This window comes from Xiphophorus hellerii, chromosome 6, assembly GCF_003331165.1.
Source record: "Xiphophorus hellerii strain 12219 chromosome 6, Xiphophorus_hellerii-4.1, whole genome shotgun sequence".
NCBI classification, from domain to species: domain Eukaryota; kingdom Metazoa; phylum Chordata; class Actinopteri; order Cyprinodontiformes; family Poeciliidae; genus Xiphophorus; species Xiphophorus hellerii.
In genome coordinates, this window is record NC_045677.1 from 12,218,262 (window position 1) to 12,238,090 (window position 19,829).

Sequence of the window (19,829 nt, forward strand, 5' to 3'; positions counted from 1 at the left end):
ACCGCGGGTGTAATTACCTTCCTAATTTTTGCTCAAAGGAGTTGAAGCTGATCCTTCTCACATTACTCCCCTAGACAAAAAAAAAAGAACTGTAGCACTTTATTAATCATTTGCCAGGCCACCTTAAACGCGCTCTCGATTGCGCGTCCCCGCGCCCGATGCGGGAGGAGCTGACGGCGGTGAGATCATGTGAGAGTCCACGCTTGGAGAAAGTAGGTTAGCAGGGTAGACGGACAGGAAAGCAGGAAAGAGAGTCAGAGCGCAGAAAGGGGGGGTCCAAACAACGCTCCTTCATCGTGCGGATCCAATCTGTCAAATTAAACAACAAAGTTGAGGAGAAGCTGCTCGTCGGTGCGCGACGGACGTCTTACCATGAGATCCGAAGCGATTTCCTGCACTCTTTTATTTTACTCTAACTTGATCGAGCGATAAATAAGAGGAGTTTATTTCTCTCTCTTTTTGCCACTTTCTGTTTTCCTTTTTTTAAAACAGAAAAAAAAAGGTTTTTGGAATCGTGCTTATTCAAGCTGATCGCAGTTGGGAATAAGTTCATATTTATAGAGCCAGTTTAGTCTGGCTCCGGCGCTTTATTCGCCTCTCGTCTGTTTTCCAACACTAAATTCATGTAGCCGAGTCTTCACCGCCCTGCCCAGAAATAAAGAACACATCAAAAATGAGAGGTAAGGGTTTTTTTTTTTCTCATTTATTAATACGTTGAAATGAATAAGTTATTGCTTGTGCAGCCGTACTTTATCATAATGTTGCCTGTTTCGGGTTGGATTTGTTGCCACATGTGTGCGCACAGGGACTCTATTGAGAGCGCCTTTCCTCCCAGTGCGCACTAATCCCTCCTGACTGGATTATGGCCGCACAGAACCGGAGGCGGCGCTCTGCTAAAACACCAAAATTCCCATCAAGTGCGCTGATCAGTGAGGCTTAAATTGAGAGAATAAACAGAGGCGTGTTTTCTTAATATGAAATTCAGAACTAGGTTTAGGCTGTGGTTCCTGCACGCGCAATGTTGCATTTTGCAATTCACGACGGTGCGATCTCATAAACGTCAGAGAAAAAAAAAAGGAAAAAAAAAAAACCTTACCTGTGACTTCTGTGGATTTTTTTCGGGGAATCCATGTTGGAAGTTATGCAACGAGAGAGGAGAGGGGGAGGGAGGGGGTTGTTGTTAACCAAACTATTATGTAATCGATCTTATCAGGTTTCTTACAATGTTAATCAAATAGGTGACTTTTTTTTATGCCTTTATTTTGCATCTATTTGTTTAGCGTCGTAAAAAATATGGAAGTGCTTCCACTATGAGGTTATGTGTTTATTGTGCACCTATGAACTTGAATTGTATCGTTTTCCTTTGAAATCCGCGATTGCTAAATTTAGCAAAGTGCTCCTTCGCACAGCCGAGGTTGCACAGGATCAATCTTTGGTGTTGTGGTGTGATGGCTGTGCCAGCATGGCCGACAATGTGAGTTACGGAGGGAGAGAGAAACCCGGCTGTTCCACTGACCTAGTTATGTCACAGAGCATTATACAGCATCTACAGCGGAGGGAGGGGAGGAGGACTCTGGGAAGTTTTGTGACGCCAAAGGCGCGCAGCGCCATGTGCGGCTGCAGGCGCAAACGTTACGCACAGTGAAATCCCAAAAGGATCTTGAGTGAATGTTATTTCAAGAAATTGCTATCAAGTAATATTACTCTGGGTTAAGGAGCGCGGCCTCCTGTTCAGCTTCTGGAGTTATAGAGGCCCTGGTGCCGTCGGTAGACATAATCATACAAAAATACAATAAAATGGAAAGGAATTTAAGAAAAAAAAATACAACAGAAACTTAGTCACTGGCTCTCCTACTGAATACCTGATCCAAATCTGTGCTTCATAATCAGTTACCCACTGGGTTCTGAAAGTGAACAAATGTGGGATCATCAAAGTAAATGGCAAATTTAAGAATTTACAATACTGAAAAAATCTAATTTAGAGAAAAATATTAGCTTTTTCTTTCTCCATTATATCAGTCTAATTGGTTTGCTAGTTACCTGTATACTAAATTGATATTTGAGGTCACTGTTATTTTGTTAGTTGGCACCAGAAATGAAACTTCTTCACTACAGCATAATGCTTTTGTAAAACCACATTCCCGTTTAGAGTGAAATGCAAAACCTGGCTTGCCATAAGCTGCCAGCATGGGACATGTGGCAAAAAAAAAGAAAGTCGAAAAAGACATTTGGGCAAACTTATGGGTTTCAAGTTTTTACATGCAATTGATATTTGAATAAAACTGGAAACAAAAAGGTAATCACCTATAAATACCATCAAACACAACACTTAAACAAATACTAATATTCAAATTTCCAAGCATTGCTTATCTGATATATTTTGTCTTTAGAAAGTGACATCAGCCAAAGAATATCAATATATAACATTGCAGTCAAATGCTTCAATGAAGGGCTTTACTTTAGTAAGACCACTTATGGCACCATAACCTCAGCTTCAACGTTTTTCACATTAAAAAGATTCAATTTTTACTGATCTCCACGTAGTTTAACGTTGTGTGTTTTTACCTCAGCACTTTATGTAGTTGTACTATATAAAAAGATGGTGAAATAAAATAGCTTGGATACTTTTTTGCATTTTAAATACCACATACAACAGCTTTACTTTATTACCGCTTTGTTGCCACTAATGTATCATTTAAATAATTAGATTTCTGAGCTTGACTTTTGTGACAATCCTAGTACACTTGTTGCCTCCTACTTAGTTTGGCGGCCCTGAATTGTTGCTCAGTTTGGAGTTAGGTTTGACTAGGCTGGCTCTAACATTTCTTACAAAACTCAAGCTGCAACATTCAACTTCACTCCCCTTTCAAGTAACCCTTCAATATAGCTAACTAATGTTTTTGAAGTTGCTGCGTGTCTTTCTCCTTGCACTGTTTTTACTTTTCTGCAAGACTAGAGTTGACTTACAAAGAGAGTTGTCTTATCTCGGGGAGGAAATTGATTTTTTTGCTCAAGAAAAAAAGGGGCTGGGGACAGACAGAGAAACATTGGGGCCTCTGGTGGAGGGAGGTTCCCTCTCTGGCCGGATATCCAAATGTAAACAAACTGCAGTCCTTTCTTAGCTAGCTCGGCCAAAAAAATGTAGTTTTTTTTTGTTTTTTTTCTTCACACAACCTCTTGTTTGCTCTCTCACAATACATGTCAGCATTTTGTATGCTGGTCTGAGCACATAAGATGCAATCAGAACAAATTCTGTGGTCTACTCTCCTGCAGTTTTGGCTGGATTGTTCTCCTGCTCTACTGTAGCAGGTCGTTAGCTGTCTGTGCACTTCCACACAATGTTTTATAGCAACAGTGAAAGATCACAAGACGTGTGTCACACACGGACAGACAACCTGTGTTAGAGGCCAGTGAAGTGCTCAGCTCTTTTCCCCTCTGTGGGCCCCCGCTCAGCCTCCAGTGGTATTTGCATCTTTTAAAATAGAAAGAGCCCACCGAACTCACCAGCACCGACTGTCCAGACTGTACACATTCTGCACACTTAGCATCCTAGTCTAAGTATAGAGTAGGATGCTACCAGTTTAACATAAACTGTTTTTTATGTTAAAGCAGAAACACCCTTTCACTGTACTCATGAGAGTTCAGTGTTAGAGATGTGGGTCTGAATCCTCCCGCCCCCCACCCCAAAAAAAGTTCTGAAAATATATTCCTTTACATGAAATTATTCCCCACACTTTAGCCACAGAAAGGCTGTTTACATTTTTTTTTTTTTTAATTTAGAGATCCAAATCATGATACTTCCGCCTCTCGCTGAATTTGTTCTCATTTTGTTTCGCCAGAAAGTATGAAATTTACCACATATTAGAGCAACCAGCATTTGTCACCATGTTGTTACTCATGCCATAAGAGATTTGCATTGTGAAAGAAATAATATTTACATGTGCTTCAACAGTTTCCCAGGATTATAAAGATTAGATGGCACTTTTATGTGTTTGCAGGTTGTCAGGTGTGATGTTGCTAGGTGTGTTTGACTTTATCAGAGATCGTCTCTGACACACTGACACACTGACTGCGTGATGCACTGGTCATGGGGCATGTCGGGCATTTTATCACCTTCTCGTTCCTCGTTGGACATCGAGAAGCGAGCTGTTGGAGGCTCGGTCAGTGATTTTCTTTCTCCCGTAAGGCCGCCCCACCCTCTGCTGAATTACTTCTGTGTAGAGATAACCAGTTTGTATATTCAGCTGGCTGATGAATAGTCAGAGGCCAGTGTGTTTGTCTCGTTCGTTGAAGCTATCTCTTTCCCTTGTTTGCTTTGCATAGAGGTTTGCAGCCCCGAAGTTCAAACACCTGCTTTATTCTGGAAAATCTGTTCCTGTTTTGCATTTTCTTTCTGCTCAGTTATAATTTGTTGCAGATATCTACTCAGATTTTGTGACAAACTTAAACCTCTCCAGACCTTATGCATCATGCTTGCAACAAAAAGCGGTGCTGGTATTGATCTTCCTGGAATGCTCGGTGTCTCAAGAGAGCAAAAGGTTAAAAACACTGAGCACAGCTCAGCAGGGATATTCAGGGTCAAAGGTAATCACTCTTCTTATTTCTCCGCCATTATCGACAGCGAGCTAAATTGGTCTGATGTGCTTCACTTCCACAAGTCATAATCCTTTGAGGCCTTTCAGCTAATTGATAAAGAAGTACATATTCTGATTAGAAATCAGCCTCTAACGTCACTTTTGAAGCAAAAATTATATTCAAATGCCTTTCCTTTGGATTTGCACAATAGTACACACAAAATTCTCCAACTGAGCTGTTGATGGTAGAGTCAAAGTTTGGAGTTAGCTGCTTGCTACAGACCTTCCTCATAGTTTATTTCCTTGTTTTCAATTCTATGATTGTGCGCATCCAGTTTAGTTTGTTGATCCTCATTCGTTTATCAGGTTACGGTCAAGTGAGGCACATTAAGCCCATATAAAAACTATAATTGAAATCTTTGATCTGAAAGGGTTGACTCAGGGTTTTACAGTCAAAATGGCTTCGTCTGAACGAAACATGCCTCAGCCTGGCAGCCTGGGCTGGACTTCAGCAAGGGATTACTGAGGGAGCTGGAGTTCTTACAAACTCTGTCTTTTTCAAGGTTTCTAAGAAAACTTATTGGGTCATAACATTGAGATGTTTTCATGTATTGGATTTCCATTCAAGATATCCCACACAACTATTTTGAGAAGACTATGTAACCAAACACAAACCAAGCAACAACTGCCAATTTGATGGTGCATTCCTTTTGTTCTTAAGTTGGGAATATCACAAGAGTGCCACGTGAATGTGGAATTAAAAACTGGGAAAGTCAGAACTTGCCACCGAGCAGAACCACATAATGAAACACTCAAATGGCAACAACAAAAAAACATTGTCAAAGTACCAGGCATTAACTATGTAGAATCACTTAAGGCTTTGCTTTCAACTACAGCTACACTTAATGCTGTACAATATTTATGTTTCTGGTTTTTATTTTCTTTTTATAGTATTTTACCACATGAAGCTTTACCAGGCAATACTAGTTAGCATAACAACTAACTAGTATTGCATGTGCACACGTATGGAGCATGTTCACAGCTCTTTTGTTTTCCGTGGATTTCAGTGACTACGCTACATCACCCTTTTCAAGTCTAACATAGTTATTGTATATTCTTTTGAATGGACAAAGACATTTCTAGAGATGACATTGTGTTTATTGGAATCATTTCAGGCCTAAAAAACTTAAGGTTGATGTTAAACCATCGTACTGGTGCAGTTTGTATTTGTGATGTAAAATTTTGAGGTTGGGGTCACCAACACTGGCTCTAACCCAAAGTCCCACCTTCTTCTAAATCTGGCTAATGCCAAGATATTGCAATGTAAAATAACTAAAGATGCAATATATTGGTGTATTTTTCACAGTTAATTGTATACTGACAATGAAAACATGGTTATATAATGATTACTCTGCAGGATTTCAGAAAATGACAGGTTTTTAAAAAGAGTATTTAAAAGAAGATCATTCTTAAATCTGCTTTTGTGTTGATGACATTTCAAGTGCCATAAGAATTATCAAAATATTATTAGTGAATGAGCCACTTTTAATAGGAATGCAGCAGAGCTTATGAAACGTTTAAGGAGTGGTTGTATCAGACAGGACTAATTATGAAACTCTATGTTGGGTAAACCAGCAGTTCTGCTGTGATTGTTATTAAAATTTAATTATCTACTAATTGGAACTCATCAACAAACCCAAATAATTTAGAGAACAGCTCATTCTTCAACTCACTCAATGTTATCAATAAAAATGTCTGACAATGAAATCTCACCATTCCGGTCTGCCTGGCCTTCTTTAGAAAAGGCTTTATTGTTACCACATATTTCTGAAAGCCATGCAGTGTTCTCATATAATACTCAAACATTTTGCTTCAGCTCTAAATACAACTTAACAGATACAAAACACCATTCAAATAAAAGAAGAAAACACAGAAAAATCCTAAAGAACTCCAGTTAGACTCCCTTTGCCTGGTAATACCACAAAAGGCTCGCGCTTTTGAAAGTTTACTTGAGGGACAGTAAATAATCTCACTGTAAAATAATCATTTACAACAAAATAGTGACGCAAATAGAAAAAAAAATTTACAGAAATGTTTGGCTAAAAGCTTTAAGAAAATATAACTCTGTCTGTGCTTGCATATCAAATAAGGATTGTACGCTGGGAAAGAATGTGCAGTGTTTGTGGGGGGGTGTGCACGCGCGCGTGTGTGTGTGTGTAATATAGCTGGTTGGGATGGTTGGCTGGGCATCTGTGTGTTTCTGACCCTCAGCACACCACAAGAATAGAATAAGCAGAAGCTCAATGTCAAAGGAGAACAGAGAGGGGTGGGAAGCAGACAATCAAGTTCGAGGTTTGAGTGTGTTCCACTGCCCGTACCATCATGGTCACACCGCATGTGGTGTCATGTTACTGGCACTCCATGGTGAAGAGGTAGACAAATCTGTAAATATATATATTGTGCACTGACTTGTATCTTCTTTAAGCTCGTTATTACGTAACCCTGCTAATTCTGTAACCACATAGATGCTTTGTGGCAAAGCTTTAGCATTGTTCAACTCCACCTTAAAACTGGTTTGGACAGAGTGCTGGTTCCACTCCCTCCTTCCTCCCTCCCAGCCTGCAGTGAGAAAGTGTGTCAGTGGGACAGAACGTCCACATGGGCTGACAGGCTCCAGCCCCAGAGTGACGGCTGACTCAGCCAGTGCCGAGGCAGTAGCCAGCACCGACCAGCCAGTGGGAAGCGAAGAGCCTGAGGAGGGCGGGGTGCCGGCGCTGCTGGAGTGAGCTTGCTCAATGAGCTTTTGCAAAGAATGCTCCCCGACAGGAGTTATATAATCAAGAGGCGCGGGAGGGGCAGAGAGCCGAGAGAGGAGGGTGATGTTTTTCCATTGCATGCCTGCAGCTGCCCTCATCAGTTGGACTATTTTAGTCAACAGTTTTAGCGAAGAGACAGTTGAGCGTTTGTGGAACAAAAAGGAAAGAGGAAAGTTGTGCTTTTCAGAACTCCAGAGACCAACAATAACCTCTGAATTCCTCCACAGTTTTCCATACACAGAACTGATCAAATCACTCTGACCGGCAAACCCAGGCGCCGACCGACTGTCTCTTGAAGTAATTGTAGCAGAAGAAAAGGTTTCTTTGTATATGTGTCTTATGTGCTGCCGTCATGTGATTTCCTATCTGCCTGGTTTCTTCGTGGGGGTTGGGGGGAGAGGCCGTGTGAAGGGTGTGCACCGCCACACTTCGTATGGTGTTATCTAAGCTTTCGCTGTGTGTGCAACTTGGTGTTTGTGTGTCTAGAAAGAAGAAGACACAGCACAGTATGTTGGGCAGGTGATGTTTTGAGTTTCACCTTTTTAAAATGTGAAAAATGACATTAATGTCATTAATTCCTTTCATGTCCATTGGGTTGGAAGACAGAATGACATTTGAAAATAACGCTCTTGCATCATCTTACCAGATAAGCTTGGTTGTTTATAATCTATTTATTTATAAATAAGCGACATATAAGTGCTTCAAATGACATTATTAGAACTGTACTGTTATTGTTGCTTTCTAAGCATTAGGTTATGTCATAGTCCTCCACTATAAAATAGCTGCTTATTGTTGTCAGCATGGGATTTACAAAGAGTCCGTTTGAAACATGCAGTAACCTCTGGTAATGAGGCATGTTTCAGGCTCCCAGACTCATAAACTGGAAGTCTACTCCTTTTAATGCTGTAATGGGGTCTCCTAGTGAGGAGCAGCAAGGGGTTACATAACAGCTCACAAAAATGAAACCCGAAGCCTTTTAAGTATCAGCCATAATGTTATGATCGCACTCCTAATATTTGGTAGATTTTATTGCCCCATGGGCTTCGCAGTGGAAATTCTTTGGACTGAGCTGGCGTCCCACAAATGATGTTGGGCCATTTAAGCTGCTGGGTGAGGGGATTCGGAGGCTGGCGAACACTTGTAATTCTTAATCATGTTGTTTGAACCATTTTAAGCAGTTTTATTAGGCTCAGCTGAAGGCCTGCTACTGTAGAGAAAGTGTCCCACCCATTTTTAGTTCTAGAAAATAATTAGGTTGTTGCCAAGATCCAACAATCAGCACGTCTTTGCATGGAACAGAGCTTTTTTTTTAAAATTGGAAATACAACAATAAATAAGTCAAAGATCACAATCTGCCAAGTTTTGGTTTTCTGGCTTCAATTAGTAACTGACAGGTTTTTTTTTTTCCTTTTTATTAAACAAAAGGATTCTTACCACTTTCTACCCATAGAATATACTTTATTGCATTGTAGTTTAGTTACTGTATATGTCGGTCCTTAGAAAAACACGAAGTGCAGTCAAAATTGGACTACACCAGCCTTCAAAGGGAATCTGTATTAGCAGATTGAAGGTGTGGCATGTCTTAGCGCAGGTTTTGCTCAAGATTTTCCATTTATCAACCTTGTAAAATGTCCAGGAGTCTAGCAGGTGAGATGATTAGCAAATGTAGCAGCAAATCTTTCAGAGAATTTCTTCTCAGGTAGCAAATTCGCATGCCTGTATAAGTTTTACAGTTCTTCTCTTCTGCTGACCTGTTTGTTGCTTTCCACACACTCAAGACTTTTTTTCAGCATCTGGTATCACTGAAAAAAGAAAATAAAAACAGATCTCACGACGCTTTTTCTGCTGTTTTCTGTGCGCTGTAATAAAAACAGTAATTTCCATAACATACCCTTTGCTTGCCTTGCCTCCCGAGCGCTCCCCCCCACTCACATTTCTGCTTGTTAGAAAATCTGCTCTGCTGTAAATCTTTGCTGTGGAGTTTATAAGGGAACAGACCCTGCAGGACACATCAAGAACAAGTTGTCCTCACATTTTCCTTGAACATCCTTGCTGTACATCTGTCGAAAATGCTAAGAACTGCAGAAAATAACAAAAATGATGACAAAGTGTGAGCCGTGGAGAAAATGTTATGGTATTACATAACTGAAATGAGAGTCAAAACAGAAAGTGATTTTATATATTTTTTTCTGAAGTATGAGTGAAGCAGATTATATTACATTTGATTGCAAGGAGCTAGTGTGGTAGAAATTATTCATGCTAGTGAAGATGTTTAACTTCACTAGCATGAACTCCGAACATTAACATTCACAGACACACGCACACTGGGTTCATCGAATGAGACCTTAGTTTACTATGTTCAGAGCTTTGCCAAAGGACACTGGTCAGCCTTCAGGCCTGTGGAGTTGGATAAAGTTCAGTCATTTGTAATCTCCTTCTAAAACCCTCACAACTTGCCAACAAACAGAAAATGTTAAAATCTGTTGAAGATGAAACAACAGCCAAAGGTCACATAGTTGTTTGTTTTTTTTTTGTTCCGAACTAAATCCTTGGTGTTATATGTATCAGGAGCTCGTTCTATTCTTTTGAGCGACCTGTTTAAACATGTCTGAACATCGCTGGACAAAATTCATCTTTACAGAGGAAGTCTGCTCAGACGGAGACAGACTCAGGGCGGGCGGTTTTCTGCCCTATCGGGTTCAAAATCAAACCAAACACATCATCATGTAAAAGTCTTTGTTTTGTCTGAATAAGAAAATTACCAGTTAATCTTTTCCTGGAAGAAAGTAATTTGTGTTTTTCTTTTCTTTTCTTTTTAAGGCCTGATGCACAATGTAGCATAGACAAGAAAAAAAATGCACTGCAGGCTCTTTGATAGAAATAGTAGATATAAATTTTAAAAAAAAAACTGAAAGTATTGCAGGTCTAGTCCTGTTTATGTATTCAAGTCTTACTAAATAATAAAAGAGCACTAACGTACACGCTGACTGTTTATGTTTTATAGATCATTAATCGTACTCTGTGGAGCTCTCTGTTAAACTCATCAGTGTGCAAGTTTTCTAAACTGTGTGGTTGGTCTGGCTTTGTTTTCATCCTGCAGCTCAAATCGAGGTCATCCCCTGTAAGATCTGTGGGGACAAGTCCTCAGGAATCCACTATGGAGTCATTACCTGTGAGGGCTGCAAGGTAAAGGAGAAAGAAAGCACAACTTTACCCAAATTCCTCCATGCACTGATTCATATGCGATGTATAGATCTGATACTGGTTTTTGCTTTTTTGTGCTTCCAGGGTTTCTTCCGTCGCAGCCAGCAGAACAACGCCATGTACTCTTGCTCCCGCCAGAGGAACTGTCTGATTGACCGAACGAACCGCAATCGTTGCCAGCACTGCCGTCTTCAGAAGTGTCTGGCTCTGGGCATGAGCCGAGATGGTAAACATTCATTAAGCATTGACTCTGTAGTGGAGAAGTGATTGTCTGCGACTGCCTACTGCAATGAAAAGTAATTTCTCCCTGCAGCTGTGAAGTTTGGCCGCATGTCAAAGAAGCAGCGTGACAGCCTCTACGCCGAGGTCCAAAAGCATCAGAAGTCTCAAGAGTGTGTGGGCTCTAACGGCCCCGCAGCTCTGTCTCTACCCAGAGAGGACGGAGGCTGCGGCAGCGGGGCGGACGACGGCGAGGAGGGCCTGAGCCGCTCCTACAGCAGTGGGGGGTCCACATCGACCCTCAGCGACCTGGACGACATCGCCGCACTGCCCGACCTTTTTGACCTACCGCTGACGCCCGAGGAGGCCAGCGAGTACTGCAGCCTGGAGCTGCTGGGAGGCGGAGGAGACAGCACCGGGAACACATCTAACTCCTCATCCTCGTCTTCCGCTTCCTCGTCCAATCAGAACTCGCCACAGCAGACCATAATGGACACGGCAGACAGCTGTGGGAGCCAACTCCTGCTCACACACTCGCTTCTGGGACGCAGACGGTCACTTTTGGACCAGTTGCCTGATGACTGCTCAGTAACAGACCTCGGTGAGTCTGAAAACAGAAACATAACAACTGATACTCCATTTGTCCCCTCTTGCTGAACAATAACAGTCACAAAAACAGGAGGTAATTTATCTACATAAAACCATAGCAGATCAGTTATAGAATACATAACAGCCTATATCTGCCTGTTTCATAATTTGATTTATTGGAGCTCATTATTGGTTAATCCTTAACTATGTTTCTACGCAGAGATAATTCTCTGATAACCAAGGACAAAGATATATCTCATAGTGCTGGTACGCTTTATACTGATCTGTAAGGTGGAACAAGGGCAACATTATGATGGTGATACGGGGAAGCAGTAAGTTAACCTTCAGTTCACAAACCTGGTCAGGCAAAAGGATGGTGTCGGTGTCACATTTGTGCACATTAAAGGATCAAATACATTTACACACGCCTCAAGGTACCTTAAGGAGTTGTACGTGTCAGGTTTATTAGATGGTTGCTGGCGAAAGGGAGCTGTTTTCAGACAGGCTCTGAGGGCCAATAAAGGAAGAAATTAAAATGTGTTATTACTGGCGGAGGAAAAGGAAAACATCTTAAAGCTGGAGGAAAAAAAGTGAGAAAATTGACTGTTAAAACTACTCAGTAGTGCAAATCATCTTAACAGTTATGTCAATTTTTAGATGTTAAGACCGTACTGCTATAGGTCTGCCTTTGCTGTCTTTTCAAACCATAAACGTGCCACAATGACCTCAAAAATGCTTAGAGCGAGACAACACTGACTTTGGACATGTGTATTTTTCCTTTCCAGAGCATGTCACTCAGAGTATTGTAAAGTCTCACTTGGAAACATGCCAGTACAGCGCAGAAGACATGAAGAGATTCACCTGGGTACATTACACACCCGAAGAAACCAGAGTTTTCCAAAACAAGGTGCGCAAAAAAAAAAACTAAGCAAAACAAAAATGTTGTGCCCTTCACAGTGATTGAATTTCATAAAAGTGTAATAAGCAACTTGTTTACTACTGTGGAGCAATTTCTTGGGAAAGAGTCAGTGTCAAGTTTTAGATGTATGTAATTCACCAGCATATTATAGGTGTTATATTGGTGTGGTATATATCCTTGTAGAGTTTTCTAGGTTTTACCACTGGAAGCTTGAAAACTGTTAAATTGGATCTGATCTCATTCCCAGACCCGACTTCCAACTACCAAGAATAATGGAAAAATAATGGAAAACGCTTTAAGTCTAGACAGCACAGTACAGCTTAGGCACAAAACCCTGAGGAACGCCACAATTAAAAAGTACTTGTGAGGAAATACTCTTATATATCAATTATATATTGAGGATGAAAAATAAGAACATCATAGCTAACTGTATTAAACACGTCAATGAAAAACTCTTCTATTTGTCCCCTTAAAGTATAAACACTGTTATATTAAGCATGATTTCATTTCCAAATCTGGGTTCCAGCTTCCAAGATAGTTTCAGGGTTATTTCTAGCGACAGACAGTACAGCTCATCAGAAAGATACCAGCTTCTCAATTTGTATGTTGTCATAGAATTAAACGTAAACTCGATGTAATGCTCTGTTTGTGACCTTTTTCAGTCGGCCGAGTGGATGTGGCAGCAGTGCGCACATCACATCACCAATGCCATCCAGTATGTGGTGGAGTTTGCCAAGCGCATAGCTGGCTTTATGGACCTGTGCCAGAATGATCAGATTATTTTGCTGAAAGCAGGTCAGTGTACGCTCCAAAATACCAGCTCACTTTTTTTCACAAAGTAAAATTCTTTCAATGTGAACAAAGTTTTAATCTTGCTAACTGAAAATCCTTCCTTCTTGTTGTTTTTGTCTCCAACCTTCTACCTCTGCCTGTTATTTTACATAATTTTTTAAAAAACAATATTTTTCATTTTTTTTAATAAACACCTGCTCTAAACACTGGGGAGAAATACAAAATTCTGAAAACAAAATTAATTATTTATAATTTCCTGCATATATTTGACAATGTTTTACTTTCTTTAAATGGTTTGCACTAAACAACAAACCTTGTTGGATATTTGTACTATCCTTTAAAATATTAACTTGTTAAATTTTGTCTTGTATATGCTGTGCACTAATTTGACTCAAAATTGACAATTGTTGTATGTTTTTTGCATGTTTGGAGTATTTTTGCATCTATCCTCGTCCTCCATCTTGCTTTCCGTCTTCTTCTTCTTCTCTCTCCATCTCTCCATGTCTATTCCTTTGTTTCTGGCTACCTTTTTCTTTTAGGCTGTCTGGAGGTCCTACTCATACGCATGTGTCGCGCCTTTAACAGCAACAACAACACCATCTTCTTCAATGGAAAATTTGCCTCGGCTCAGTTCTTCAAAGCTCTGGGTGAGGATCAGTTTGGGAACTTTTTTGTGTACGTGTTGAAACACTCAAATTGTGTTTAGGTGTCTGAAGTTGTACATGGCTTTGGTAAGCCGGAGAATTTTTGTCTGCATACTATTATATGTATAGTGCAATACCATTAATCAGCGTAATCTACTTTAGAAAATTTTAAGTTGTCTTAGTTGGCTAAATTATTTTTTTTTCTAAGAAAAGAGCTGAAATAAAAAGCTTCTTTTAGTTGCAGTCGTGTTTACAGTATGACCTTAAATCAGATCAAGCCTGGAAAAGGAGTCAAATGTTTAACTCTAGGTTGTTTCTTCAGTATCACCATCTTTATGCTACATTGCCACCTAGTGGGAGAAATTAAAGAATTTATATTTTGATAGTTCGCACAGATACAGTGCTTTGCTTTATTTTATTGGGATTTTATGTGATGTACCAACTCCACCAAGCACGCTGCAGAAGGAAATCACAAACAGTTTTGCATAAGTCCAGAAAGTCTCAATAAAATATTATATTTCTGGTTATAGCGTGAGAAAATGTTAAAACGTACAAGTACATTTACAAGGTGCTGGCCTAAAGACAACTCAGATAACCTGGGAGAAGTTTAGTTTTTCACAGTTTGCAAACAAAGAGGGCTCATTTATTCATTTTTTCCACTGTAAACCTAGTAGGTTAGATTTTAGTTCAGTGATGAAGTGAAAAAGGAATGGCAGAGTCTCTTATCTAGTCACTTATTAGGGGTACTATGTTGTTTCTGCAGGGTGTGATGATCTGGTGAGCGCCGTTTTTGAGCTGGGAAAAGGTCTCAGCCGTCTGCAGCTCTCAGATGAGGAAATGGCCCTGTTTAGCGCTGCTGTTCTTCTGTCACCTGGTAATTATTTTTATCCTCTTTCGCTGTATCCAGGCATTTATAAAGATCTTGAAAGTATATGCACACTGTTTAGCAAACTATTGCCATAAATTTTCTGTCTCGTTCTGTCATTTGTAATATTACAAAAAGGTCTTAATATGAAACAAGAAGTTCAAAGCTAAATATTATTTAATATTTTTATTAGAAGTTTATGTTGATTTTTTTTTTAAATTATCATTTAGCAGAGTTTTTTCCCATGCTTTATTTCTATTTGTCAGCCTTTCACTCTTTTTGTGACAAAGCAACAACTTAGCATGCATCATAATCATTTAAGTAATGGTTTTGAATTAACTTCTCACAAATTATTAATTTGAACTCACAGTAGTTAAATTGCCACATAGAGAGAGATCTCAGCATTTCCGCCATTCAATAACCCTTTGGTTAAATGCACAAATCATCTGTCAAACAGATAAAAGGCATTCTTTCAATAGTTTAAAGTGCTGTTGTAAAATCTGCAATCTGAACTGCATTTAAAATATTTGCTTTTGTAGATCGACCCTGGCTGACAGAAGGTCAGAAGGTCCAGAAGCTCCAAGAGAAAGTCTACCTGGCTCTGCAGCACAGCCTACAGAAGAGTGGTGCTTCTGAGGAGAAACTGGACAAGGTAAACACAAGTAATCAAGACAGCTTCTTCGACTTTATCATGCAGAAAACACATTCATTGGATTTGAATTTGTGAAGGTTTGGTCTGTTGCGAGTTCATGAAAATGGCCCTCAAACTTGGATGTGTTTTAACATATATAGAATATTATTGAAAAGTTTATTTTTTTCAGTAACTCAATTCACCATGTAAAACAACCTTATATTAATTACTCACAAACTAATTATTTCTGTTAATTGTGATCATTTTCTCCTTGTAGCTAAGGAAAACACAACATTTAATAATATAATTATTTTTGAAAAGACATTTATGGTCTGACTAATTATTCTCATTAGAATATTCTAATTCAATGACTACGTTAGCATGCACTCTCCTGGTGCAAGAGGCTGATTATGACAATATTTCTTTAATGCTTAAGGTGTTATTATCCAAATGTTAGCATTGTCAAACATAACACTGTTAATAAGAAAGTTTGGACAAATTTTAGATATTGGTAAATTTGAGCATCAGTATCATATCAGCATTATAGGTATTCTAATTGCTTGAGTTTCTAGTTCCAAGTTGGAAATCATTATTTAGAATGACCCTTCTATGGAGTTCAAATGCAGAAAAAGACATTATTAGCAACCATTTCTAGAAGTAAAGAGTCTGATTGCTAAGAATAACATTATGCAAATGTTTCCATTTTTTCTCTTCGCAACTGGAACACTGTAGAATTGGGTGCGTTGTTGTTTTTCACACATCTGAATTTCAGATTTTAAAGTAAATTAAAAGTAGTATTAGTATTTAAAATACTCGGCCAACATAGCACAGCCCAGAGCAGCACACTTCAAACAGAAGAAGATTAAATACACACCCTTCATGGAGACCACAATAAAAGAGTGATTGGAATAGCTAACAACTGTGTAAACAAAGAAACTTTCCAGGATGGGAGATTAGACTATTATTGTTCACTGTTTAAATCAAGACTCACAGGGGAAATGCGTGTCACCAGATGATCAAAAACACACACACACACACAAAAAGCAATTCAATTTTGCCGTTAATTTAAAAAATTTTTAAACTATTCTCAAAGACTTGCAATAAAAATGGCAAAGAACAAATTCCTTTAATCCAGTTTCACTTCTTCATTTCACTGCATATCGTATTAGGTGTGTATTTAAAAGAGCTTGCTGTGCTTTAAAAAATAACCATTTACAATAACTTTAAACCTATACATATGCTCATGGAATTTGCATTGCTTTCTTTTCTCTAACAGATGCTGTCTAAGCTGCCCATAATGAAGTCCATCTGTAATCTCCACGTCGATAAACTGGAGTTTTTCCGCTTGGTCCACCCAGAGACTGCCTACAGTTTTCCACCGCTGTACCGGGAAGTGTTCGGCAGTGAGATGCCTCTGCCGGACTCCACCGACAGCTAGGCAGAGAGATAAAACAGGAGAGATGAGGAGAGTGTAATAGAAAGTAGAGGGGGCACACGTGAGACAGAGAGCGACAGAAAACCAGCTGTTATAGAGACAATCCAGGACTATAAATACTCAGTCTCCCAAAGCAGTCCTCCACTATCCCAGCAGCAGGCGAAGCACCTTACACTACATACCACACATGCTCCTGCTCTACTGCAAATTGTAGCATTGTAAACCAGTGTGTGGGCATCTTATTAAAATCACAGCAGCCCACATGGCATGTAACAGCTCCAAGCTCTAAAAGATATTTAAGCATTGATCCACTGGGGATCGCCGAACTAGTTATGAATGTACCTCTTCTATTAGCACCAGTGCACAAATGAGAACCAAACAACGATGAATGTACAATCCTGCCACTCGAAAGCAAAGCTTCTCACACGGAACTGGCACGATGTCAATATTGGCGCAGATGTTAGTCAAAAGTTCTCAATGTTATGCATCTCAGAGGGATGCACATGCATTTCCATGCATCCTTTCACTGATCCGCACTTAGGGACCAAGATCACAGATCAGAGGTTCTTCTGACATGCATAGAAAAACACATAGAAACCGACTCACGGCCTGTGGTGAAGTCAGCAATCAGTTTCACTCACAGTAAATAGTGTTAGGTGCTGCCTTTTCATAGGCTTTTGTAATGCAATGAAAAAACCTCAGTCCCACACAACCCCTTCCTTGTAAATGCCACTTAGACACAGGAAAAGATGAAACTATCTTTAATTTATATACACGTTTATAAGAAAAAAAAATATTTTAAATAAGAATGTAAATAGATGTCTATGTGACTTTATGGAAAGAGTAAGAGTGTGTGGGGGAAGAAAAAGGAGTAAAGCGGATATGGCGGCACAACAGATATTTGGACTCAGATCTTTTTTTATTATTTTTTTTTTTTTTTTTTTTCTGGATGATTTTTTCCTCTCTTGGCAGTATTCTCAGGTTTCCACTGCAACAACCCCCTCTTGGCCCAACGGCAAAGGGACGGCCATCCTGCAAGCGAGGGGGTGGACACTTGTTGCTGATTTATCATAGCAGGGGAGAGGCAGCAAACTCGCACACAGTAATGAAAGAAAAATGCCTTGCATTTTGAACTGTTGGCTTTCGCTCTGCACTGCTGCTGCCCACCCCTGCTGAAAGAGACAAGAGGACGAACGCGGACATTAAGCAAGGGAGACAGCAAGCCAAAAGATGACTTAACGGACTACATAGCGACAGAGGAAACACTGCCAGATGTTTCTGACAGGCAGAAAGCACGTCAGGAATACGTTGATGTATTTGTGTTTTGCCGAAAGCGTTGCATCTAGCTCGAGGCTGGGATTGCGATGGTCCATATGCATCATGAAACCTCTCTGCTGGTTGGTGCAACTGTATTATTTTGTACATTTGGAGTTTCTCTCCTTTAGTCCTACACCCGACACTTTTCCAAATATCAAGCACTTATACTTTCCTGTTTCTCACTTGACACTAGTCCAAGGCCAGACAGAGCTACCAGCTGCCCCCCTGAGTTTTGCTTCCATGCCAGTAAGACTTCAGTCGATTTGTTTTATTTTTTCTTTGTTCATTATTTTTACTCCATGTCTGCCACAAAAAAAGAATCAGCCATAACTGTTTACAATTCATTCATGTACATAACACACTGTTCCGAAGGTGATGACAATGTCTTACTCGGGGTGCTGTGTCGTTTTTGAGCAGAACATGAGGACCCTCTGCTTGCTGCTCAGGGAGATAGCTGTGATCTCTTGTCCCTTTATTGCAAGTGTCATCTTTTTAGCCTTGTACTCCTCACACCCTTTGCACCTAAGACCCATAACCATAATCACTGTGGACGTAAGATCTATTTTTGTGAATGTTAACCACAAAGTGTCAAAGCCCGTCTTTGTTTGTCCTAATGTTGTAACAATCAAGTTCAGATTCATAGAATTTTAAAACGAAACAAAACGGAAAAAAAAAAATCAGTTAGTGTTCAAACGAAATTTTGTTATCGGGGTTTTCATGTTTCTTTTGCTGTGATTTTTCAGTTATTCGTCAGTCTTTTATCCACATTTTTCTCATGTGTCTTCACCTTTGGTCTCGTAAAGTCAGTGATTTATTTTTTATTTAAAGACATTTAGGAAAACATCAAACAAAAAACAGTATATAGTTTGACTCCCCTTTTTGTTTCCCTGAATGACAAAATGTACTACAGGTATCTTACTAGTTCAAGAATAACAGAGTCACACAGCTCAGTATATATTGTTGTCCAACCGGATACATTATATGTGGTTTTGAGAATGTAATAAATGGTTTCTTTTCCTTTGGAGATGTTTGTGTTTTTATTTGGTGTGTAACTTTATCTTTTATGCTGGATTTGTGCAAAGGTTTTAAGCCTTTATTCATGATCCAGCATGTCCAAAAGGAGTTTTGTAGCATCATACTAGTCGGAGCCATTCAACAAACTACATGTTTTATAAGAATTAAATGAAAATTTTACATGAACAAACATTCAGTGTTGCAACAATTAAATGGGAAAAACAATTTAGTATTATTGTTCCCTGGTGCTTTCTGATGTGAGGAATATGGCTCACCACCAGGGGTGCCAATGCTCAGGGGGCAATACAAGTGGTTGGAAAAAATAAGTCAACCGAGTTGCCACTAAGCAGTTTTTTGTTGCCTATCTACTCTTACAAGCAATCCGAAATTCAGAGCCCCGTGTTCTGCAAAGTGTGAGTACTGATAGAAAACCTGCAATGATGCTGAAGCTGCTATCTGATTTGAAGCTTCATATTTAATCCTGTAGTCTAAATAACTGTCTTTTTTTCTGATGAATCTGGATTGCATTAGATCCTCTTTAAATTCTAAAATACTTCAACTACCATTACTTTCAACTGAAAAGGTTTTTAAAAAAACAGATTAAACCCTATTTGGGTGAGGCATTTCCATCAATCCGGTTTCTTCAGCTTTTCTGAGGTCAGGTTGCAGGGCTAGTAGGAAAAGTAGAAGCATCTCGCACAAAAGGCCAGAAGGGACATGTGGGATCTACCTGGTCTCCTCCCAACAGGGTGTCAAAGGAAAACCTCCAAAGAGAAAACTTCATGAGACTTACAGTACTTCAATCCAGAGG

General features: G+C 39.6%; 1 protein-coding gene across 1 annotated transcript; it reads left to right on the top strand.

Moving 5' to 3' along the window:
* Positions 1-194: 194 nt before the first annotated feature.
* Positions 195-19,028, top strand: LOC116721881 (nuclear receptor ROR-beta-like). Its single transcript, XM_032565908.1, has 10 exons — positions 195-680; positions 10,491-10,576; positions 10,679-10,820; positions 10,908-11,414; positions 12,187-12,308; positions 12,983-13,115; positions 13,652-13,759; positions 14,520-14,630; positions 15,161-15,273; positions 16,529-19,028. The coding sequence occupies exons 1-10, from the start codon at positions 674-676 to the stop codon at positions 16,688-16,690; spliced, it is 1,491 nt and encodes a 496-aa protein (XP_032421799.1). The 5' UTR covers positions 195-673; the 3' UTR covers positions 16,691-19,028.
* Positions 19,029-19,829: the final 801 nt, after the last annotated feature.

What these genes read in the sequence shown, in the direction of transcription:
- LOC116721881 (XM_032565908.1), top strand. An exon ending in TCTGGGCATGAGCCGAGATG is followed by an intron (nt 10,821 to 10,907) that starts GTAAACATTCAT and finishes TTCTCCCTGCAG; the next exon opens with CTGTGAAGTTTGGCCGCATG. An exon ending in TGCTGTTCTTCTGTCACCTG is followed by an intron (nt 14,631 to 15,160) that starts GTAATTATTTTT and finishes TTGCTTTTGTAG; the next exon opens with ATCGACCCTGGCTGACAGAA.